Genomic DNA, 26,333 nt, shown 5'->3' with positions numbered 1-26,333 from the left:
AATGGGTATTTATTTCTCTAATCACTTTACTTAAATAGTCAACTGCTTCGCCCGTGATCAAACCGTGCCTTCCTCTCTCCTATATCACTATCTATTCCAAAAAACCGCATCAAAATCCGTTGCATGTGGACATAGGGATATAGGGACATAGGGACAAAGAAATCTACTTTGATTTATTCTATGTAGAGATATAATATAAAAAATGTGTTTATGTGGTGTTTATAAACATTTTAAATTCATTCCCACGTCATTTACCGGTTCTATTCATTTAACAAATAAAAAGCGAAGAAAAATCCGAACCGGTTACCAGCTAGTATGGTCTATGAGTCCATTATATTTGTATGTATGTATGGGCCTTGAAACACTGGGTACAATGTAACTTGGCTAGTAGCCTTTCTGTTATGGTCGAGAACGATCGTCTTAGTTTTTGTTTCGATTTTATGGTAAGTTTTTACTTATTTCTATAGACATTGTTAAGTGTATACAATTTTGTGTAGCTTAAGGCAATACTAATTATCTTTTAAATTTGTAAATTTCAGTGTAAAACAATGTGGTTTGTATGTAAAATCTGGCGAAACGGCTTGATCAATTTTTATGAAATTTTATATGAATATTTGGTAGGCTTAAGCATAGGTTGGAAACAATTTTTGTACACTTAAGTGATAAATTACTGGCAGAATGTTTGCAGGGTCACCTAGTACCAATATATAGAAATTTTCAGTTTTAAAATATCTGGATGTAACAAAAATTAATTTATAGCAATACTAGCCTACCACCCGCGGTTTCGCCCGCTTTGTCTAAAACCTAATAAATTATATACTAAAACCTTCCTCTTCACTCTATCTATTAAAAAAACCGCATCATAATCTGTTGCGTAGTTTTAAAGATTTAAGCATACAAAGGGACATAGGGACAGATAAAGCGAATTTGTTTTATACTATGTAGTGATGTTTTAATGATAGGTAAGACATTTCATTCAAATGGTTATTTTACAAGTATGTATCTACGATATAATGTAAGTATTTATAATCGGTGATTTAGATATGAAACATAATTAAAACTATATTACTTAATTTCTGACTCTTAATGAATAATTTGAGGGTCACAAACACTTAATTAACTACATTTTAATGTATAATTACATAAAAAGCCTTCACACGAACTAATTTGAATCGTAACTGCCTCTGTTATCTAAATCTAAACTTATAATATAAGTAATAATAATAAGGAAAGACCTTATTTTTCAGGTTTTTATTTTAGGTACTTTCAATTAAATTAAATTAAATTGTTGTTGTTCCTCGATAATTGGGCTATGTAACACCTAAAGAATCTTTCAAATCGGACCAGTAGTACCTGAGATTAGCGCGTTCAAACTAACAAACTCTTCAGCTTTATAATATTAGTTTAAATATCGGTTCCTGATCAAACAAATAAATATACATAGGTACATACATATAAAACCTTCGTACTTGGATGAAATATCGCGTGTATTATTGCGTGACAGAAGGACAAACCAACAAACAATTTATCATTAAAATATTTAATGTAAGAAACTATTGTGAATAGCACAAGAAATTGAAATAATAACAATAACATAATAATAATATCAAATAAGTTAACAATATTCCTTAATTTATATTTATACAGAAACATTCATATTGTTTTTATTACAAGTCACATTCAAGGCAATAAAAACACTTACTAATATTATTGTGTTTAATTTTTCCTAAATTATATAAATATTTATTTCTTCTCGTTTGTTCATTTAAAATTTTAAATGTTGTTTTCAGTGGAGACAAATCGAGTAAACGAAAAATATTTCAATTTTCAGATACGTTTGTAGTATAACTGCCACCTTTTCCCCTATTTAAATGGCCATGATAAAAGATTGGAATTTTAAACTAAATTTTACAAAAATAAAATCGACTAATGAACCAAACGTTTACAAGACAAAAATATTTAAATTTTGAATTATCATGTATTTAGCAGTACCAACATAACAAAATAAGAGGAATCTCAACCTTTTTTGTAGTCGGTCGCGTCAGATTTTATTATCAACATCCTAAAAACAATTATGACCTACTAAGTAATACAACAGTACCTACCTGTTTTAGTCCGTCTAGGAAAGCATTAGGCTGCCTACATCTGAGCGTTTATTTGAACAATTAAAATAAATTATACACACTCAGAATGCTGGTACCATAAATAAACTATAATAAAAACTAACATGTCGCCTGTTGTTATTTTTATAATAAATTCTTCAACATATTTAACAACTTTTATTTAATTTGTATTTTCAGTTCGATTATAATGAAAAGGCACTTAATATGTAGATAATAAACTGAAAAAAATAGCATTATTTCCGGAGATAAATCTTCCTGATAATCAGGTTTATAAAGTTATGTGGGATAAAAAATTAACTTCTATTTAATATTAACTTATTTATAAAGGAAAATCGTATAAGAAACGTATATATAATCACTACATAGTATAAAACAAAGTCGCTTTCTCTGTCCCTATGTCCCTATGTATGCTTAAATCTTTAAAACTACGCAAAGGATTTTGATGCGGTTTTTTTAATAGATACAGTGATTCAAGAGGAAGGTTTTAGTATATAATTTATTATGTTTTAGACAAAGCGGGCGAAGCCGCGGGCGGAAAGCTAGTATACTTATATACTTTTATGGGCGATTAATAAATAAAAAAACAATTACAAAAACCATTCACCAGTGTAATTATTTTTGAACAACTTAAGTGGTGACATTTAGTCTCAAATTAAACAATTTAATTGAATATTTCACAATTTGCTCATATTATTATTAAGTAAAAAATATAACTACAAAAACGACTCGTGTATAAAAAGCCTACGCATGCGCACTATGCGTCGAGATACTAAGTACTGTTAGTATTTATCCATTTTTATAAGAGCTAGCACATTACAGTGCTATATTCTAAGATATTTTTGTAGTGAAGTTTAACATAAAACTCGTGTCACAGTGTTTGTGTTGTGTCCTTCGAAACGGCTGAATCGATTCTAATTAAATTTTGTGTGTAGGGTAGGTCTTAGAATCAGACATGAGACAACATCTATTTTTCATACCCCTAAGTAAGAGTAAGGCAGAACAACGTCAGTTTGCCGGGACAGCTAGTATTATTAATAAATTAACTTTAGTATTTAATATATATCAATCAGTATATGATTCATTCAGATGAGAGATATTTAAATGATGTTATCATAATAAGATAATTTGGTAATTGATATTAGATATAGATAACCTATAATTTAAAAAATGGTCAAGCACAGGTTGTCCAGTTAGGATTAAAAATATATTATGTTATCACAAAACCACATTATTACATTTTTAAATGTTATTCATCTTCATCATCATCATCATCATCATCATCAGCCCATATATGTTCCCACTGCTGGGACACGGGCCTCCTATGAGTGTACCGGCCATAATCCACCACGCTGGCCAAGTGTGGACAGAATATGTCACATGTCGTCGAACTTTTGATTCTTCGACATGTCAGTATCCTCACGATGTTTTCCTTCACAGCACATATTATTACTTATTAATGTATCCAAAATAAGAACTATGTTAATTCCTAAGCATTGTATTTATAACTCCTATGAGTTAATTTGGTTTTTAATTTTAAACTCAGTGATCGTACATTTAGATTTTAGAATCACATCATTTTAGAATTTAGGTAGGTAAAAAAAAACATAAATATTTATAAATTTTTTTGCTAAATTTGGGTAGATAAACAGACATACTAATATTTTGACTAATATATTTGTTTGTTCCTCTTTTCTCATCACGTAAACCCTAATTTATTTTTAAAGTAGCGGTTCGCCCCGGCTTCGCCCGTGGTACATATTTCGCAATAAAAGGTAGCCTATGTTCTTTCTCAGGGTCTAAAGATTGTCTGTGCCAAATTTCATCAAAATCGGTCCAGTATTTTATGCGTGAAAACCATACATACATACATACAAACCTTTCCTCTTTATAATATTAGTATAGATATATGCAATAGTCGTCATTTTATCTGTCTAATTATTTCAAATTAATGATAAGATAATGAATGATTTCAGATTTAATTGTGATACCAAACTGATCAACGAAAATGGGGTAAGTTTAAATAAATTATATGTGTAAATTAAAAAAAAACAATTATGATTTCTCAGGAACGGCTGAGCCGATTTTAATCTGATTTGTGTCGTAAGATTTTAAAGTGAAACTTTTATTACATCGTCTCAAACTTTTTGGTCTGTGTAGCGCATGTCGCGTGTATCGCGGCTGCCGAATAGGTATACCTACTCGGCAGCCGACCGACACGCGACATGCGCTACACAAAGCAGTGTTCGGAACCGTTCGAACAGTTTCACTTTTACCGTGGTTTCAGAAAACCACACAACATTTTTTTTTGTATTCTGCTATAGTCGAGCTTTTTATAATTACAGTTTCTCCTTGTGGATAAAATAATGTTTTCAAAATAATATAAAATCAATGTAACTTTAAAAATCTGTTTTTGAATAGCGTAAACACTATTTATTAAATACCAGCACCTTTTCTGAATAACAAATCTTTTCATCTAAACTTACTTATATTGAGAATTGAGATCTTAACTCTCACTAAAATAAATTCAGTCGATTTTATGCTTAGATCATTAAGTAATTTTATGTGTCAATTATACGAATATTAATAAAAAGATTTTAATTATTTATTTGCCGATACTAATATTATAAAGCTAGAGTTTGTTTTTTTTTTTAATATTTTTTTATTAAGGGATTTTTGTCCGAAAGGACGATGACAATCCCATCGTACCTTGTATACAAACATTTAACACTTAATGAACTATATTACCTATATTTTAAATTTAGAGTTTGTTTGAACGCGCTAATCTCAGGAACTACTGAACCGATTTGAAAAATTATTTCCGTGTTCGATAGTCCATTTATCGAGGAAGGCCGAAGGCTATAATCATCACGCTAAGACCAATAGATAGAACCGCGGAGCACCTTTACACATCTTTAACTAGCTGTGCCACGCGGTTTTACCCGCATTGCTCCGCTCCTGTTGGTGTTAGCGTGATCATGTGTAGCCTATTATAGCCTTCCACGATAAATGGGCTATCTAACACCGAAAGAATTTTTCAAATCTGACCAGTAGTTCCTGAGATTAGCGCGTTCAAACAGACAAACTCTTCAGCTTTATAATATTAGTATAGATATATTTATTTAATTAGTAAAAATATATTTATTCGACTTCCAGGGCACTATCCCAAGCACACGTATATATATATATATATTTATTTATTATATTATATATTTATTGTATATTATATATTTATTTATTCCAGTGCACTATCCCAAGCACACGTACGACTCGCTGGCAATGTACTATTCCTATTAGTGCATACAATTAACGTGATTGTGATGCATTTAGCTGTAAAAAGAACAATTGTGAGCGAAGATCCAGAATTGAGGACTTTCCGAGCTTTGCAATATAAATATATCACTATATGGAACTTGGTATGTATAAAATAATTCTCCTAATATGTTAAGAGTGAAAGTGTGTAAGAATGTATGTTTGTTTGTTACTCTATCACTCAAAAACGGCTGATGAATCTGTATGAAATCTATACTAATATTATAAAGCTGAAGAGTTTGTTTGTTTGTTTGAACGCGCTAATCTCGGGAACTACTGGTCCGATTTTAAAAATTCTTTCGGTGCTAGATAGCTCATTTATCGAGGAAGGCTATAGGCTATATATCATCACGCTACGACCAACAGGAGTGGAGCCACGGGGGTGAAACCGCGCGGAGCTAGTTAGTCATAAAATTTAAAGTCTGCGGTATCACGTAGCTAACCACAGATCATAGAAACTAAAGGTAGCTAACGCAATCGAAGCCGCAGCGGAAGCTAGTATATTATAATAAAAGTCTGTCTGTCCATTACGATAGCACGTCTAAATCACAACACCGATTTTAATTAAATTTGGAATTAAAAGTAGTTGTATACAAAACAAACTCAGAATATTTTAAAGTCTTTGCCCGTGATTTTTTTCGCGGGTGAACCCGGGGTACCTACTGTTAAAATGTGTAATATGTACTATAAAGATAAATATTGTTTTTTTTTAAATATTTTTATCAGAAAATAAAAGAAATGAAGTTCCATGTCCCCAAGTGGGGTAAGGGGCAGATGCATTATACATCTGTTTCACTGATCGATTTTCTTTTAGGGACAAGTTGGTGATCAGCCTACTGTGTCCTACCAGACCGAGACATTTTTTTTCTTCGTCTCCACCGGGAATCGAACCCAGGACCCTTCGGTTCTTCGCTCACGCGTCAACCACTGTACCAAAGAGGCGCTCAAGTAAAAATATGGTATTGCATTAATAGAAATAGAAAAAAATTGGTTGTCTGTAAAGTCGGTTTACTGACGATAGTTGAACGTGACAACGTCCGATTGTGCTTCTTTGTCACTCGTTCCGCGCTCTTGCACTTCAAGCCTTACATGGAACGCCTCAGAGCGAGGTAACGCCGCATGAGTCATGTTATTTTCGTGCGTGCAGCCGGCTCTATCGAATTATAAGACGTTGTCACGTCAAAAAAATGTTTTTTAGTTTGTTTGACTTGATTCATCCCAAAAACTGTTCTACCATGTTTTTGTTATTAAATTTAATTATGATTTTTTTTTTCAGGGATTCCAATTATTCTTTCTAGGACTGTCTATAGTCTGTGACTCGTCGCTCATATGGAATCTTTACAAAAAGCACAAATTTTTGAACCAAATAAAACGGTACAAGGAATTTTTCTTTGCAAGTGTTTTATGGCCAACTACGTTGGTGAGTAATTTTGATATTTAAATAGTTTAATATTTACTAGCTAAATCACTACATAGTATAAATAAAGTCGCTTTCTCTGTCCCTATGTCCCTATGTATGCTTAATCTTTAAAACTACGCAACGGATTTTGATGTGTTTTTTTTTTAATAGATAGAGTGATTCAAGAGGAAGGTTAGTATATAATTTATTATGTTTTAGACAAAGCGGGTGAAGCCGCGGGTGGAAAGCTAGTAATGAAATAAATAATTGCTTTGAGATTTTTTTTGCTTGAAATGTTTTTTTGTAATAATACTTATTTAGATCATGGTTTTTAATATGAATTTTAGCAACTGTGCTAAATTGTTTTAATTACTTCAGTCATTAAAACAATAATGTTACTTTATTCTTGCAAATAAAACTCATTTTATTACTGAGACTTCGTTGGCTGTCTCCAGGCTCATAAACCGTGATAGCTAGAAAGCTGAAATTTTCAAAAATGATGTATTTCCGTTGCTGCTATAACAACAAATACTAAAAATTAAAAAAAAATACTAAGGGGGTATCCATAATACGGAACCCTTCGTGCGTGAATCCGACTCGCTCTTGGCCGGTTTTTTTATAACACTAGTATCTAGTAACATTATTTCTACATATACGTAGACGTACATATTTGTATTTGATTTATTAGATAATATATTAAATACTAGCTTTCCGCCCGCGGCTTCGCCCGCGTTTTCAAAGAAAAACCCGCATAGTTCCCGTTCCCGAGGGATTTCCGGGATAAAACCTATCCTATCTCTCAAGTTGGATCGAACTGCACGTGGTGTGCGAATTTTATTATAATCGGTTAATTGGTTTAGGAGTCCATTGAGGACAAACATTGTGACAAGAGATTTATATATATTAAGAATATAAATATTCTCTAGACCGATTCAGTACTTATTTAAAATTTAAAATCTTCTTACGTAAAAAATAACCAAACTTTTCAATTTCAGCTGATCTTCACGATATTCTGGCCCATATTCATATATGACAGAGAGCTCATATTCCCCACCTTCATCGACAAGGTGCTTACGACCTTATCGAACCATATCATGCATTCCTTCATAATTTTGGTGGGTCTATGGGAGTTATTGATGCAACCAAGAAAACAACCAAAGAATCACAAGGGAAATCTATTAAATATGACGTTGATATATGTAGTTTATTTCTTGGTGTAAGTATAATTTTTATTTGTTGGAAAACCTGAAATATAGAATATCCTTTCTTTTTTTTAAGTGGGGAAATCTTGCATAGATACCCACGGCCTCCGGGGAAGGGGCCGTGGGTTATGTCGGATTCGTACCGACCAAAACCCCACTGTGTTCCGTCAAGCCGCATCAACGACGGGGCCACGGGTATAGGTAGAATTCTTCCGTGACCCCATCAGCGGCTGCCCGTCTCCAGGCCAACACAAAATATAGAATATCCTAGAAACGCACTAAGAACTATTGCCAGTTTCGTCTCTTACGTTGAGGACATATATTTGTTACTCACTTTCGCAAAAACTACTGAACTCATTTCGCTGAAACTCTATATGAAAGTAGATGCCTAATATAACATGTGGATTTCTTCGCCACCTTGAAATTTGCGTATTAAAATATAGATATAAAAGAAAGACAATTTGTATTAAGCCTGTTTATATAATTTACCTGCAACTAATTAATTTTAAGGTACATTTATTTGATTTAATTAAGGATTTTTTTTCATAGTAGTTCCAAAGTATCTGTATTTGTATCTACCTTAATTTCCCTAGTCCTTGCTTTCCCTTTCATCTTACCGTAATCTATACTAATATTATAAAGCTGAAGAGTTTGTTTGTTTGTTTGAACGCGCTAATCTCGGGAACTACTGGTCCGACTTGAAAAATTCTTTCGGTGTTGGATAGGTAGCTCATTTATCGAGGAAGGCTATATATCATCACGCTACGACATACAGGAGTGGAGCCACGGGGGTGAAACCGCGCGGGGCTCTAGTGATATAATATGTATATTATTATAGCCTTCCTCGATAAATGCGCTATCTAACAATGAAATAATTCTTCAAATCGGACCAGTAGTTCCCGAGATTAGCGTGTTCAAACAAACAAACAAGTGCTTTATATATTAGTGTAGATTATTTAATTAGTTAAATTAATTAATTAACTTAATTATTTCCAGAATTATTCACCATTACTACACAGCGGGAGTGTGGCCATACCCCATGGTCAAATACATGTATGGAACCATTTACTTCCCCATTTTCATGGCATTTATAGCATTTTTATACATATTTAGTTATTATATTCAATGGACACTTACTGAAAAGATACACGGAAAGTCTAAAGTCCGATAATTTGTTTGTATGCTGTAGGCAATTTGTTAAATCAGCGGTTTTATTAGAAGACTAGGCTTTTGATTAACCATCTCATGATGATGATGATTATCTAACTAAATTATATCTAGATGTAAACATCTTGTCAGTAGTTAGTATCATTTAGTTAGTTAATCATAAATTATATCACCGTTGTAACGTTTGAGAAAATTTTGTTGTCAATTGTTGAAAATGTCTCCGTTTTAATACGGAGACTAGTCTTTTAATGAAACGGCTGATTTAACAAGTTAATACTAGTGTTATTTATGTCATTATCACAGATAATATATACTATACTAGTACATTTTGTGTTTCAACGATTGATAAAAGTTGTCGATTGCAATTTCATTGTAAATTAGTACAATACAATACTAAATGATTTTTTTTTATTTATTTAATAAATGTTTGTGTATGTGTTTGTTTATGTCTATAACTATTATATTTATTAATGTAATCGAATAAATAAGCCTTTACTTAGCTAAAAATTTAAATTGATTTAATATTTTGATTATACAATTGATTTTATTATTGAAATGTATAAATTCTACATTTTCCCTTAACGATCATAGAGATCAATGTTATTAAAGCCGGCTACTCATGTACCTGCCTCAGGGGCAATATTGGAACAATCTCGGTTGCACGGCGGTCGGGGCAATTTCAGTTGTTCTCTAAATTGCCCCTGCTTGCCTATACACATCACAATTAAGGAGCCAATTAAGGGTGCAATTCCAATATTGCCCCTGCTGCAGGTACGTGAGTAGCTTAAGGGGGCGCATAAAGCAAAATAACCAATCTTCTATTAGATGATACGTGTAATATGCAAGACCAAATCTAAAAAATAAAATATATATCAAACTAGATGATATGTTCAACGATTCTGTTTAATCAAAAACATAAAATATTAAAATTTACTCGATAAAAAAAAATCACCAAGTTAGCTCTAATTTTCACACTTTTACGTTTTCTACTTGACATGGTAATACTTATTATGATTTTTTTTTCATAAACAATTATATTAAAACATTTGCAAGATATTTGTCAGAGCATTTTGTGTAATTACTTTTAGTTTTGGTTTTATCTGCGATAAACCACTTTTGGCGCTCTTTTTTTCTCGAGATAAACGTTTGATTTTGTCACGATAAAAGTGGTTTATCGCAGATAAAACCAAAACTAAAAGTAATTACACAAAATGCTCTGACAAATATCTTGCAAATGTTTTAATATAATTGTTTATGAAAAAAAAATCATAATAAGTATTACCATGTCAAGTAGAAAACGTAAAAGTGTGAAAATTAGAGCTAACTTGGTGATTTTTTTTTATCGAGTAAATTTTAATATTTTATGTTTTTGATTAAACAGAATCGTTGAACATATCATCTAGTTTGATATATATTTTATTTTTTAGATTTGGTCTTGCATATTACACGTATCATCTAATAGAAGATTGGTTATTTTGCTTTATGCGCCCCCTTAATTTGATGTTTGGAAAAAACATCAAAAACATAATTAAGCGAAAAGTAGTAACTAGTTCATGTTTTAATAATATTTTGTCCGTCCATTTTTTTTAAGTATTTTTCATTTATTGTAATAATATTTTATGATGTATTTAAGTATGTATTTAAAATAGATACATTTATATGCTACTAAAATGGATAAAAAAAGGAAAAAACGGGTAATTTCAAAGGCTTAAAGGTTGTTATTATTTATAAGCTTGTATAATAAGAATATTTAATAAGTTTATCTTCATTCATCACATATTATATTATATATTATTATATTATTAAGAAAAAATAATTATAAGTCGTTGTTATTAATTACATATTATGTAAATGGGTTGTTATTTCAAATAAATAATTATAAATATACGGGAAATTTTATTTTTTTTTACTCTTACCTTTATGTCCTTTATTTGTGTAGTAATTGCTTCATAGTTTTATTAAATTAATTATTTACTATTCAATAATAACAATAGTCATTTAGTGGTTGAAATTCTACCACAATAGTAACGATAACATTTTGTAGAAAAAGACAGTCACTTTGATTATTTTATAAAGAAAACTAGCTTTCCGCCCGCGGCTTCGCCCGCTTTGTCTAAAACCTAATAAATTATATACTAAAACCTTCCTCTTGAATCACTCTATCTATTAAAAAAAACCGCATCAAAATCCGTTGCGTAGTTTTAAAGATTAAGCATACATAGGGACATAGGGACAGAAAAAGCGACTTTGTTTTATACTATGTAGTGATGATGATATGGTCGAAGTATTATGGTCACTTTTTGAGAAAATTCGTGATTGTACTTGAAAAATAAGTTTAAATATCATCATCATCTGCCAATATTTATACCCACGGTAGTAGTATGCAATTAAAGTTTTACCTTATGTATATAGGTTGAAAAAAAAAACAAGCTTAAACTTATGAAATTATTGTATTATATGTAACTACGATCCTTGATAAGCGTACAAAGACTGATCTTATCCATTTAAAGTGGGATAGAGTCCTAATCAACTCTGATTACATACAAACATACAGGTAATAAAAGCGTGTTTATTATTATAATAATAGTCATTTAGTGGTTGAAATCATCTTTCTGAAAAATCCTTCACTCGCAATCCACTTCTTCAAATCAAATTCTTCACTTCAATAAATATAAATAAATAAATATTTCAGGACAATTTTCACACACGGCACGATCTGATCCCATACTAAGCTTTCGCTTGTGTTATGGAAACCAGATGGCTGATAGACATACATATATAATTTTAAATAAATACTTATATAGATAATTAACACCCAGACACAGAGCAAACATCTATGTTCATCACACAAATATTTGCCCCGGGTGGGAATCGAACCCACGACCTCTGGCTTGGAAGGCAGGGCCACTACCAACCAAGCCAACCGGCCAGTCAATAAAGGAAAACAGCTGTAGCCTATGTGTGTAATCCAGACTATAATCTATATCTGTACCAAGCTGGCCATTGGATCATGTTAAGCAAATAACTATATTATATTCATTAGAACTTTCATGTCTTAACTTAACTTTCATTAGATTAATAGGGTTGGGATTAGGTCAGGATAGGGTATATGGCCAACTTTGATTCAAACATGAAGATATAAATCGCAACTCAAGCAACATGAAAATGGTTTCATGTTAAAATTAGTTTGTATTTCGTTCCTCATCACCGATTGGACCATTGGTGCTGAGAATGATGAACTGTTTTTCTTAACCAAATTCCAAGTCATGACTGCTATATTTCTATAGGTACCATGATCTATTAGTTATTATTCTTAAATGTTTAATGTAAAATGTAAATTATATGTGGTAGAAACTAAAAAGGTTATAAAATAAAACACACAGAATTGCAAGTGATTCGAGAATAATAAAACAATAACATTTATTTTTCTATTGGTTCTCAAAAATCGACTCAATCTACTTAGGTACGTTTATTTTGTTAGTTCACAAATCAACAAAGCTCCAGCAAACGGAAGTTAACCGAAAAGTCGTACATTTATTTTCAAAAAACAAATGAAAGTATACAAAAGTAAATGAACTTTCATTTAAACATTCATAATACGAAAAATGAATATCGAGTTCACGGTTAACTTGCGCGTACATTAAACGTTATATATTCTGATTTTTTTACATAGATATATGATTTTTTTTATATTTTGTTACTCTTTAATATGTTCAGGTAATGTGTAAAAATACTTCAGTTAACAAATTAATATTTTTTTTTTTCAATATAAAATAATTATCTCATAGAAAACAAGATATAAAAAATTTTCACTATTTACGTCCAAGACCCCAATATCCACGGGTTTGTATAAAATAGAAGCTCTATAAATGAAAAATAACTCAATAATTGTAGTTAGACGTTTAATTAATTATTCCCGCAATTGCTTGCTTTTTCGAAAAATCCTAACATTATGTGTCCAAGTCTATATTTTAGTGAAAATTTAGCAAAACATAGTACAAAAGTTTTTTTTAGAAATATCTAATACTACCCAGCAATCGTTTTTACCCTAACTCTATCACTACCACGCCCTCTTACGGCCAATCGTAAGACGCGCCTCGGTTGCACCATCTCAAGTCTACAATAAGAAGTATATAGAATGGACACGTTTGTCTCTTTAATGGTTTTGGATCGTTTGAAAATAAATTCGACGCTCGCCCCCGCTACGGAATCTGAATTCGCGTCGCCTTCGCGGTGCTGGCGGCGAAGCGAAGCCGTGGCGATAAGTTTAAACAAGATTGAAAATGTTATTTGTGAATCGTATAAGTACTGTGGTTGTAGATGTTCACATTTATTAAAATTCTAAATAACATAATATGTAATTTGATGCATGTTTGAGAAAAACATCCAGATTTTATAAGAGACAGAAATCCTAATCAAACTCGCTTTAAAAGAAGACTAATTGAAAAACAATGTTTGAGTTCTATTATTTAAAAAATTGGGCAATCTTTTTTTGTATATTTTTATTTATTTATAAAAACGTTCGTAGGGAAGATATTTTAAATAAAGTTATAATAATTTAAACATGAAATTTTAGCCACTTCATCATTCTACCGCCAGCACCACGCTATAGACATATAAAACAACAACAAATACTGTAAAATTATTGCTAACTAATAATTAACATCGTAAATTATTTATTTGATTATAATATTTTTGTACTCAGGTATAAATTCAGATTCATTTGTTCGCGGGCCTTTAGACGGTTATCAATTAGGCAAAAGCTTTTACCGTTATTTACCAATTTTCAGTCTTAGTGCTCTAAACGTTTTTCGTGCACATTTTCCGAACGAGCAATGTCTAATTTTTTCTTAATTTTTTTTTTTTTGATATGCGATTTTTCGATCACCAAAAACGTATTTAAATATTAATTTAACAAATAAATAATAATTCAGGTAGATATGTTGTTACATTTACTTTGATAACAATCTAGAATTTCACGATATTTATTTATTGACAAAAAATCCATAAAACTTAACAATTATCAAAGAATAACAAACGAAAAATTAGACATTACTCATTATTCCAATATTTTTTTACTAACACATCTAATAATGTGCATCTAAGTTAAAATAAATCGCATTATAATATTAATAAAATTATAAATATATATTTATTTGTCATAGTATGTAACAAGGTTTATTAATTCTGAGGAAAATAACAAGATGAAATCAGCAACATCATTTTTAAATAATATTTATGAACCACCCGTATATTTTATCTATATGCTCTCACTATAATGTATGATTACTCTATTATATCAAGAATTCGAAAAAATCGTGTTCCGAAAAAAAAACAAAAAATAAAAAACCAAAAAGTATATATATATAAATATTTTTATTAACGAAAAAAAATGAAAATATAAAATAAAACAAAATGAATAGACAATAACAGATTGCTTTATTTAACAAAAAATATATAATATATATAAGTAAAAACAACATTTTCACATACAATACGTCGATCTCGTAACATTGTGGAAAATTTGTTTTTTATATACTTTTAATAGAATGTAAAAATTAAAAATAACCCATCGAACCTTATATGACATTTAATATAAAATACATATTATTAATAACTATTTACAAAATACGCGTTAAGTTTTATAAGATTTAACATTAATATAAACCAGTCTATATAGTAAAGGCTATTTCACATAACTTAGCGTAATGTTAGAAAAATTGATAATTATTAATAATTCTAAATAATGTAGCAGGCAATTTACGTTCCAAAAAAAGCGTACAGCTTAAAAAATTTACGTATACGAAGTAAAAAATAAAATAAAAACAATAAAAAAAATATTATGCGTTACGTGTGCTTTTATTATTAAAAAAAACCAAACATGGCACCCAAAAGAAGGGATAATATATATATTTGCATTGAGATCAAAATTATTATAAGAAAAAAATAAATTGCCTGCTGATACAGTACAAATTATTTTGACTGCGAGATGTTAAAAAAATCAAATCTTACTATACACGGATTGTAGAAAAAAAACAATAGATAATATAATAATTGAAAAAAAAAATATTGCAAAATAAATTAAGAACACATAAATATATAAGCGGAAAAACGCCGTCATAGTAAGATTTGAGACACTAATAATAATAATATAATACAATTGCTCTCCTGATTTTGTTCAATTATTACGCAACTTATTAATAATATATTTTAATAATATTCATGAATTTTCCATCGCCTCTGTTCGACACATAAAAAAAACTAAAAAGAATCTACAAAAAAGAATTGGGCAGTATCTGTATTCCTATATAACATAACCGATCTTAAATCGAAATAAAAAACGTCAATATTAATAATCATTTGAAATAAATAACAAGTTACAATTATTCATAAAACTGTTAAAATAATTAAAAACCTATTTTTTAAAACGTTCCTAAAGAAAAACATTGTGTGATCTTTACTCCGCTACTCCTTTATATCCTTTATTTATTTCTTAATAAAAACTCTATTTCTATTATTATATATTTATATAATAATTATTATTATTCCACCATCGTGTTAGATACATTTTATTATAATTATAATCGTCTACGTAATACACAAAGCAACATATAATTACGTTATGTATTCGTAGTTTTAATCCGAAAGTTATATTCGTAGAAGCCGAAACATCTTACGATATTGTATACAAAACTGTCGACGGACGGACATTATATTAAATAAACATTTTATATATTAAATTGTACGTATATACGTAAGTCGTAACAGTCTCAGATTACATACATACACATAATAAACAACAATTGTCCGTCGCGTCGTCAGTTTTAGTAAATGTAAAAACAGTAGAGTAAATGAAAGTCTTTAAAGTCCCGTACGAGGGTAGAATACGAAGTCGTGTTTGTTTGTCTGTTTGTTTATCCGTGTGTGTAGTCTAGGACGTTGTCTAAAGAGAACAGTTCTTTGTAAAGTGCTGGGAACACGTGGTGTGGGTGTGCGGCCTTGAAACGGCAGAGCGCTTCTAAGTGCATCAACGATAGTTCTCTGTGGAGAATATAATTTGTTTTAATAAATGTTACTACTTAATATTTATGATAATATAACAAACTAAAAATAGTCGAGATATATATATGTCTAGGATAAATTACGTTTTTTAAGTAAAGACTTTGAGAGAGTCCCATATTGATGAAATTTTATTATGTAAGTTATTATTTACTAAAAATTAAAAAATGTACTTTTAATTGTTCTCTCAGAAACAAATACTACTAAATGATTTAGTCACAAAATTTTATGACTTCTAAATCAACAAGATATGGGATAAAGTTTTTAATACTGTCTACTAAGTCCACAAAATCAAATAAAATAATCAATCAACAACAAGTCTATAACTTCAAATCTATGAATCTAAGCTAGACTAGCTCAATTTAAATCAATTAATATAGGTGAACCTTAGCTATATTTCTACCCAATTTAAATATAATTTGTATTGGAAAAATGAAATTAGAAAATCTGTATATTCTTTCTCCATAATAAATGTAAAATAATAAATAACCAAATAAATACCTGAAAGTATTAATCTTAGCCATGAGTGTATCAAGCACGGTGACGTCACCCTTGATGGGCGCGTGGTTGGTCTCGATCTCATGGCGCATGGCCGCCATTGACATGTTGAACAGACATTGGATTTCAGAGTTACCGCGGACTCCGTGCCGCTCTGTGGAAAATATTATTAATATAATACATAATACACAGTAATACATAATATAAAAATCTTTAAATAGTACAAATTTTAATAATAGTATAATTGGAGAAATTAAAGTTGCCTTCTCATTCCGTCCGTATGCGAAAATCTTATAATGCAGTTCTTTTTCTTTTTAAAAATAAATGTCCTTTCAGCAGTATTTGCTATCTTCAGTATTATTTTCTCTCCAGGGCCTATCGAAAATTTCTACACTGTATAATAAAAATGAATCTCGAAATGTGTTACTAAGCGCAAAACTTGACAACGGCTAGACAAATCCGGGTAGTTTTTTTAGTATGTCTTTTTAATCTGGCTTAATAAGATCTGGTGGGCCAGTTATGGATATAATTAATATAAATCCCCGCTAGTCCCATAAGTATTGCCCAAATACAATTACAAATGCGAAAGCATCTATCTGTCTGTTTCACACCTCAACGACTGGACCGATTTCCATGAAATTTGACAAAAATTCGACACAATGATAGTTTCAGATCTAAGAAAGACGAGAAGCGGTGATGGGCGGAAGCTAGTTAATTATAAATATAACAGGAATATACAAACATAAAAACAATAAAAAATATACATTTACTCACCTGGCCACAACAACACGAGGCTCTGGTACAAGGCCAGCTCCGTCTCAGTTAGTTTCAGTCTCGCGATCGACTTGGCCACGTCGAATATACCAGATACTAGCGCCATGTCACGTGGGTCCCTAATAAATATAATTTACTTAATAATATGGCCCTCTAGCTATAGTTAATAAGGTTTTTTCCAATAATATTGTATAGATATGTACATAGATATAGATAAAGAAAATATATTGTTGGTAATAAACAGCACCTTAGTAGTTTATTACAAGTACGGTTAATGAGCGGAGAGGGGCTATGAATGGAGGACGTGAAATCGATTGAATTTAAAATTTCTGTGGAATATAAATACAAATTTAATAATGATGCCTAAAATTTCATATACATGGCTAATCTAAGCAATTACTATTAAGCATATAAATCGGTGAAATAGACGTGAACTTAATCATTTAAAAACTGTATTACTGTGCGTGTACTAACTGAGTCGAACTCTGTCACATTTAAAACTTTTTTCAACAATTCAATTAATTTTTTCTTCTTTTATTTTTTATATATCTTTAGCTCACCTAGCATGCACACACTCCCGTATCGGCAGTACAACGTCCCCGTACAACACTTGTTCCCGGTTGATGTCAATGAGTCGAGATAGACGCACTATAGCCAACTCGAACGATCCTGGAAAAATATATCGTAAAATGTAAAAAAAAAGGTCTTAATAAGATCGTAGATAGGATAGTAATCAGAATGTCTAATACGTTAACAGTAAAATTAATGAAACTTAAACGTCTTCATAAATCTTACTGTTAAATGAACATGCTGTATATAAATAGGTAGTGTGCATATTCATAGATCTTTGATAGCTTTTGAAAAATAAGAAACAATAGGAAACTTAACGTATAAATTATAGTAGAACCAATTTCGTAATTAATAATTTTTCGATTTATTTTTTTGTTAATTTTATTTAATAAATAACCTTAAATTATCATCATTCCACCTCTTACTTATCTACATTTAAAAGTATCATTTCTTACCTGACTTCAAAAGCAGTATCTGATCATCCTGACTCAGCTTCATGAACCCAGGAATGAGTTTAGCGAACTCAATGATGTTCTGTATCATGGCGGTCAGCTTGTCCGCGCAGTCCAGCCACATTTCCTCGTATGTCATTGAGTTGTAGAATAATAGCCTGGAAGTTTTGTTAATGTAAGTATTTTTAAGTATTTCATAAAATTATTTAGTCCCTATTATGTATTTGGACAAGATTTTTTTAGAATGTATACTGCAATAAGCATATACTGATGAAACTATACTACGAGTTTGTGGAAAACAATAGATTGTTATTATTATTTTTACTTAATATTACGTAGAATAATTATTTTTACAGATTAACTGAACTCATTTCTTAAGGAATAGAAGTAGTACCTATCTTATAGTTAAATATGTTGTAAAAGTTATGGGTTCGATTCCCAAAAGGGACTCAAAAACTTCAAGGACATTAGATATCAAGCTTAAAGACATATTTTATTTAAAGATAATTCATGCATTATTATTTTTCATAAAATTTGATTTTAAGTGGTCTTTACGTATGTATACCATATTCACAATTTCTCATACATAATTATTTAATAAAATATCTACCGGGGAGTTAGGTGCGTTTCTATATTTATTAATTTTCAAGACATCTGACTTCTGAGTCCCTTAAACGCTGTGCATCTGCGATGTATATAAACAAAAAATACACTCACAATTTAATTTAAAAGAATGAATGATTATATTTAGATATTAATGTAAATTTAAATCTGATATCACAATTTAACTATACAAACTATAGGGTTATAGGCAGTAAAATATGTACGTTGTTATTAAAATAAATTCGACTGTTTTATAGTAACATTAATGAAATTTGTTTAATATCAGTAAAGTAAATGAACTCACAATGTAAATGAAGTTTATGTAGCCAAGTAAATGAAAGTTCATTAATGATTAAAGTAAATGTAACTCACTTAGGCACATCTGGCGGCTTTCTAAACATCTCGTGTATATATTCCAGTTTTGGATTTGTGTTCGCGTGAGCTTCAGCCAAGCTCTTCACCAGCACCTTGCTTATGTCACCTTCAGCTGTTAATGAAAATTTTATTTATTTACATTCACTAGTAAAGTAGTAAATGAAAGCTTGCAGAAATAAATTAGCAACTGACACAAAAATAACATAAACATAGCAAGTTTTGAGCATACATAGAAAAATGAATTTAGCTAAGTAATAAAATTATTACATACTGTTTTGAATACATAAATAGGTATTAAAATTATTAAAAAATAACAATATTTCAATATAAAAAGGCTATAACACTGGTGGCTATAACTAACTACAACAATTATTATTTTAAACATGCAAAAACATTATAACATGTGAACTAGGCTTAAAACTAAAATAAAATACAAAATCATAAACATAATATATCTGTCAAATAAATTAAGAAATAAAATTGTCATTTGTAAATAAAAATAAAATGTGCCGATTGCAATGGATCCATTATCAGTGATACTACTCGGAACATGTATAGTAGCATGCTGGCGTGAGTAGCAAACTACTAAGTAGTAAGTGAAGTCCCATGTCCCCTAGTGGGGTAAGGGGCAGATGCATTATACATCTGTTTCACTGATCGATTTTCTTTAGGGACAAGTAGGTGATCAGCCTTCTTTGTCCTGCCAGACCGAGACATTTTTTTTTCTTCGTCACCTCCGGGAATCGAACCCAGGACCCCTCGGTACTACGGTCACGCGTCAACCACTGTACCAAGGAGGCGGTCAAAACTAAGTAGTACTACTACAGTATAACGACGGAGAAAGACTACTAGACTATAGTAGTATAAACATAATACATATGCGTCGCACTAGTATCTTTTAAAACACTTTAATGGTTTGATTTTAATGAACAACTTGCTCTATTTTTCACGGATACTACGAAACTTTAAAAATATGTTAGCAAATTGTGTAGAAAAATTACGGATTTCTACGTTTAAAAGAACTTTCTACACGTAAATATATAGTCAAGATATAAATATATAGTCATTCTCTTATATAACGAACATAAAATATAGATAACTTCCCAAAAATCCTATCGTATGAACAATATGAGCATTATAATTTTTTACTCAAAACAAATAAATATTTTAAAGAGTAAAGATTTGTAATTATGTATGTATGTATGGTTCACGCATAAACTACTGCACCGATTTTGATGAAATTTGGCACAGATAATCCTTAGACCCTGAGAAAGAACATAGGCTACCTTTAATTGCGAAATATGTAACACGGGCGAAGCCAGGGCGGACGGCTAGTTTACAAATAAAAGTATTTTTGTACTTAGAGATAGAGCCATATTTTTTATTATTTAGGACTCTCATCAAGATTTCTTTTAATTTCAGCCTGTCTTCTACCATGCTGTCTTGCTCTACCAATAATACCATATCCTTTAGTAATAATCGAATCTAACAAACATATGGAAAAATCGAGAAAACCGGTAAATATATTTTTCTATATAATATAATGAAATTCTATATAATTCTTAAAAAAAATGTTTCTAACGTTGAAAAATACTAATATTATAAAGCTGAAGAGTTTGTTTGAACGCGCTTATCTCAGGGACTACTGGTCCGATTTGAAAAATTCTTTCGGTGTTAGATAGCCCATTTATCGAGGAAGGCTATGGGCTATATATCATCTCAATAAACTAATAGGAGCTGAGCAATGCGGGTAAAACCGCGGGGTACAGCTAGTAATAAATGGTTTGATATGTGACATCTGCCCGCACTTGGCCAGCGTGGTGGATTATGGCCTGTACTCTGATATGAGGCCCGTGTTCCAGCAGTGGGAACGTATATGGGCTTATGATGATGATATAATATTATTCATTTATTTCAGAATGACGCACGATTTTACTATATTTGTGTCACGAGTAATGGAGTCATTTTGAAGAAAAACAACAACAAAATATATGAAAAGTTAAGCGATTCTTAGCTATTGTTGTGTTTTGGAAATATATTGTTTTGTTGTGTCTTTCATTATTGTTTGAAAAATTTCTAAATTAAAAATTAGTTCTCAAAAATTTCTCAAAAAATTTCTCACCCTCACACGTTTAAAAATCTTAATTCATCAGTTAAAAGGAATATTTATTGTAATCAGTCGAATTGCTGAGCTGCTTTTGATATTTCTTTTGCTCACTGGAAGATTCATTCTACCGAAATACACATACACAGCAGAACATAGTCTATAAACTTGAGATGAATTTTAAGACCATGGTGATCGTTTAAAAACATAAAATCAAAAAATAATACTAGCATATAAAACAAAATAATAAAAATAATTTCATTAACGTATACAATCTACGTGAAAACTGAGCGTCTACGAATCTTATTTTGTGCGGTTATATCAAATTATTAATAAACCTTTTCGAATATAATATGTTTAGAATGTTATTCCATAATACTCTAAATATATTATATATATTTATTTTTTATTTTAATTTAAAATTAGATTCCAAACCGATCGAAACCAATTCCAAATCGAACAACATATTACACTCAAAAACAAATTGATATAACCGCACTACAACTCACAGGGTAAATCATCGTTCGACGTCCCCTGTCGTCGAGTCACGGCATTCGGGTTCACCATCCCCATCCCCGACATATTCATGTTCAACGGGTCCATCATCCTGTTGCTAGACGTCATATCATCGCTTATATCCTCACTCAACGAATTCTGACTGACTAGAACCGTATTCTGTATCTCCATTGGACTATGTTGAATGTTCGATGGACTGTGTAGAAACGTTGTTGAATCTACATAACTCGCGACTAGATTATCAACTCCCATCGATGTTTCTGGCTTTATTTCCTGTTTTATGTTAATCACGCCGCTAGATATGGGAGGGGATTGTATTCGTTCGTCGTATCGATCGAACTCCTGACGACGTTCGACGGTACGGATCGTCGAAGTTGACGTTGAGGCTGTTGTTGTTGGCGTTGATCGGATTGCTGTTTTTTGTTGTTGTTGTTGTTCGTCTAGTTGGGATAATTGTTGGTTTAGCCTAATGGTATTATTTGGCATTGGCGTTGAACTTAATTTACATTTAGCTATGTACACTAGACATCAAATAATATGAGTTAGTAATCACAAAAATCTTTTATTAAATAAAACTAAGTTAAGTTAGGGATTAGACACATCACGAATTAAAAAAGCGATTTATTCATTACATCACTGTAACACTAACTGATCACTAACTGTAGCTGTACAGTACAGTACAGTTAGTGATCAGTTAGTTTCACACTATACAACACTATTTTGCAATTTTATTTTCCCCTATACACTCTCATATTCAAAACATAAATCGCTTCTCAATTCTTAAATTTATCACACTCATAAACAATATAATAATATATACTATAATACTAACCGTTCCCAATGAAGTCTGTGTCCAAAAATCCAGTCTGTTTCGGCTCATATGTAGTGGAATCAACATAATCAGCTGACACGTCATACTGTTGTGGTTGTTGATGCAGATTCATGTTGGATGTTAGCGCTGGGGCTGTGTTGTTGTAACTGTATGAGGATAGCGGCGATCCGTAACCGGGATAGCTGTAATTGTAATAATAATGGTAATAGGGACGGTGGTAATAGCAAATTGGTAATAAGTTAGAATTGTGATAACAACCAGAATGGCAACACGAAAATGCTTATGGTTATATATATGGGGATGTTTGTAATAAGAAATTGGCACATAATAGCAAATTAGTAATAGTGGAAATGGTAATAACAATGTTGTGATTTGGTAGTAATAGTAATCAGGACAGCAAAAATATAATGGTTATATAGATTTCGTAATACTAAATGAGGAAGATTATAAATAAGATTTCCGAAATGTATTTAAATGCAGCATTGGTAAGAACTGAAATTGATGATGACAACAAATCTTTCCAAATTAGGATAGAGATACGTAATTGAATACTGTAATAATAAACCGATAATATTACAGTATTAGTTGATACTAAAAATAGACTGCCTAAACATTCATGAATTCTAATCGTTATAGTTTTCGTGTACAAAAATAAAAACTTTAATTTATATAATATTTCGCACCATATTTATAATTTCATCAAACATCTAAATTCTAAGACAAACTAAAAACCACAAACAATCTAAAACATTTTAATTAGTACTACATCTTTAAATCTTTAGCACCACATAACTACTACAATGTGACTACTGACTACAATAATCTACGCCATAAAACCATCATAGACCTGACAACATTCACATTATTCAACACGTTACATAATACGCAAAAAGACAATTACCAATAAAGTACATACATAACAGAATTGTAACAAAAACTATGAATTGAATCATCGCAATTAAGCACCGTAGTACCGCTATCCGATACAAGATGGCAGCACCGTTAGTTACGGTAAATGTAATGACAATGACATCAATAGTTGTAATGGATTACGGGAATGTTCTAGAAGTGTACCGTGAACGTAACGGGGGATATGTTTTATTAATTGTGAAGAATTTACTATAATGAATATATTAAGTCTATGGCTTAGAATAAGTGGATAGTTGGAAGGTAAAGTTATTGGTAGTTCAAGGGATTTGATTTGGTTATAGAAGCATGAAGTAATGAATATTTTAATCGTGGATTATTATCAGCAACAATCTTGAACTTAATTTTTGACTAATACAAGAAAAAATGTGTATAAACGAAAACTATGCTGTGATGAAACTACAGAATCAAGATATTAATCAAAAGATTTATCCACATTTACATTATTGATGAAATCAACACACAAACACTAAGAATGTATAATCATTGTCTTATAAAATGTAATATACAGCATAAATAGTCCATAATAAATTCCTAAACGGAACTTCTAAACGAACCACAGTTATGTTAGTTCAGCTATTGAATAATAGATGTCGTTACCCGTTGTAATGTCCATGGAATTGGTCGCTCGAGCTGGGCGTCTGGCGTTGTGCGTCATACACAGAGTCCGGGGCTGCTTCTATTTGAGTGCGCAGTTGTACAGCTTTCACCTCCTCTTGCACTTTTTCCCGCTGCTTTTTTGACATACGGCCAAATTTGACAGCTGAAAAGTCAAATATAGTCTGTGAAAATCGCGTTCTTTTGATATAAAATTAGTGTAAAAATTATTATCTAGAATACTATACTAAATAGACAGAACAATTTAATCCAGAATAGTAAATAGTAAATACTATACAATATAAAATAGAATAATTAATAATATGAAGAAGTAGAATGAATACAGAGAAAAAAAAGGTGTGCATTTTTATTTAGCCGCCAACAAAAAAAAAGAAACGTCAAATTCCAATGACACAACGCGGTTCCTAATTCAAAAATTCCGCGCGTATTCTTTGTCCTTTTTATTTGAATCGTTAGTACCTTGAACACCCGTTACTCAATACCCACGTAGTGTGCTAGTGTGCGTGAGGACGCCGCTTGGCTGTGTGTGTGCGGGCATTGGCATACTGCCTAGTGGCACAACGAACTCTTATAACTCTGACGTTTATACATGACGTATAGCTAACTACGTAAGGATGTCCCGTACGGTAATCCGCGCGAATCGAGACGCGCGTTATAAACACGACACCGTTTAGAAACACGAGCCTTTCAAATCAGCGGGGTTATAATTTTCGGCTTTGTTTCGTTCAATGACCCGACCATTTTGTATGGATCTGCGTTTCGGTACATTTTTGTTGCGAATCGAGGTCATGTTATTTTGAAGGTTTGTTGAACTATTCTATCTGGAGCTGTTTTTGTGTGGAACGTATTTGTTTGGATCAAATGCTTTTTTTTAAACAGTGGGCTATTGTTTATCTTATAATAGGTAGTTCATACATGAGCCATAAATTTAAATATTAATGGTTTGTGCTATTTGGAATGGGCTTTGTTTTTTGTTTTTAATATTACCTTTCTGCGTAATTATAATTTATGTGTGTATAAAGTATAAACGAGAGTAACCTGATTCCTTTGGACGTTTCCAAAGGCCGTTTTTAGACTAGGTATTTCATTTGACAAACATTCTAACGAAAAAATTGAATCGAAAAATTTTAATTAAATTCTACAATAAAGTAAATATGCTGTTTCTCATACATCAAGTCGTATAGCGTGTAACCGACTTGGCAAAAAAGTTCGTGTGTTACCCAATAACCGACTATAATATGTCTAAGTGTTACGACTTACGTCGCATAAAAAGATGTTACGCCTCGCCTGCTCGTTGCACAATAGCTAGTGATGTGCTTTCCATCGATATATTATCGATATTTACATATATTATCGATACTCTGTGCAATCCCTGGGCGTGGGTTGTTTGAATTTTCAGGGTGAAATTTTTATGTAATTTCAAATGAAATTGAATGTAGTGTAGAAACAAGTAATTGACATACTTAGATATTTATAATAGGATGTTATTTGCATATATTTATTAGCTATTAGGTATTTTGCAACATTGGTGAATTAAACACAACAGAAGATGTAATTGAAAATAAAAGTGTATTTTGTATGAGCCTGTAGTCTATTTTCAAATTATACATTTTGAGATAATTATCGCAACAATTGTTTTTATTTATAAACTGCTTTATACTACTTGAATATTTATGTATTTTGCTCGCGTTTAGGTAGCTTATCTCTCCTTTTTTATTATCTCTTTAACCAAGAAAATTTGAAATTAAGGGTAAATTATTTTTTTTTATCGAATATCGATATCTCAGTCCCATTACTAGCAGTTA

General features: G+C 31.0%; 3 protein-coding genes across 16 annotated transcripts in view; 1 reads left to right on the top strand and 2 right to left on the bottom strand.

Annotated features, from left to right (window-relative positions):
- The first annotated feature begins 367 nt into the window (after positions 1-367).
- LOC149476342 (androgen-dependent TFPI-regulating protein-like) lies at positions 368-9,982 on the top strand. The gene is made up of 6 exons (XM_089712337.1): positions 368-443; positions 4,097-4,133; positions 5,365-5,536; positions 6,709-6,852; positions 7,827-8,047; positions 9,030-9,982. Exons 2-6 carry the CDS (start codon positions 4,129-4,131, stop codon positions 9,202-9,204), a joined length of 717 nt encoding a protein of 238 aa, XP_089568463.1. The 5' UTR covers positions 368-443; positions 4,097-4,128; the 3' UTR covers positions 9,205-9,982.
- LOC149476341 (uncharacterized) lies at positions 7,728-22,976 on the bottom strand. 2 transcript variants are annotated; one of them, XM_089712361.1, is made up of 2 exons: positions 20,115-22,976; positions 7,728-7,751 (listed from the first exon to the last, which is right to left on the bottom strand). In XM_089712361.1, the coding sequence occupies exon 1, from the start codon at positions 22,635-22,637 to the stop codon at positions 22,134-22,136; it is 504 nt and encodes a 167-aa protein (XP_089568487.1). In that variant the 5' UTR covers positions 22,638-22,976; the 3' UTR covers positions 7,728-7,751; positions 20,115-22,133. The 2 variants fall into 2 exon arrangements, with proteins under 2 accessions (XP_089568487.1, XP_089568486.1); XM_089712360.1 differs by lacking the exon at positions 7,728-7,751 and having other exon boundaries at positions 19,650-20,679; positions 20,861-22,976.
- Positions 15,070-26,333, bottom strand: part of Hr3 (nuclear hormone receptor 3 ROR-beta) — a 126,528-nt gene continuing 115,264 nt past the window's right edge. For all 13 annotated transcript variants that reach the window (XM_089712220.1, XM_089712218.1, XM_089712219.1 and 10 more), the window contains 8 exons: positions 24,511-24,673; positions 22,984-23,165; positions 19,529-19,643; positions 18,557-18,711; positions 18,092-18,200; positions 17,532-17,650; positions 16,761-16,911; positions 15,070-16,241 (listed from right to left, as the gene is read on the bottom strand). In XM_089712220.1, the coding sequence (XP_089568346.1) occupies positions 16,115-16,241; positions 16,761-16,911; positions 17,532-17,650; positions 18,092-18,200; positions 18,557-18,711; positions 19,529-19,643; positions 22,984-23,165; positions 24,511-24,673 (1,121 nt within the window). In that variant the 3' untranslated portion in view covers positions 15,070-16,114. The remainder of the gene's footprint in view (positions 16,242-16,760; positions 16,912-17,531; positions 17,651-18,091; positions 18,201-18,556; positions 18,712-19,528; positions 19,644-22,983; positions 23,166-24,510; positions 24,674-26,333) is intronic.

This window comes from Colias philodice, chromosome 28 (assembly GCF_061535455.1).
Source record: "Colias philodice isolate Cphi_HAF_F1 chromosome 28, ilColPhil1 Martin Lab GWU primary, whole genome shotgun sequence".
Taxonomy (NCBI): Eukaryota; Metazoa; Arthropoda; class Insecta; order Lepidoptera; family Pieridae; genus Colias; species Colias philodice.
The sequence above is the reverse complement of the archived record's forward strand: the minus strand, read 5'-3'. Positions and strand labels throughout refer to the sequence as shown.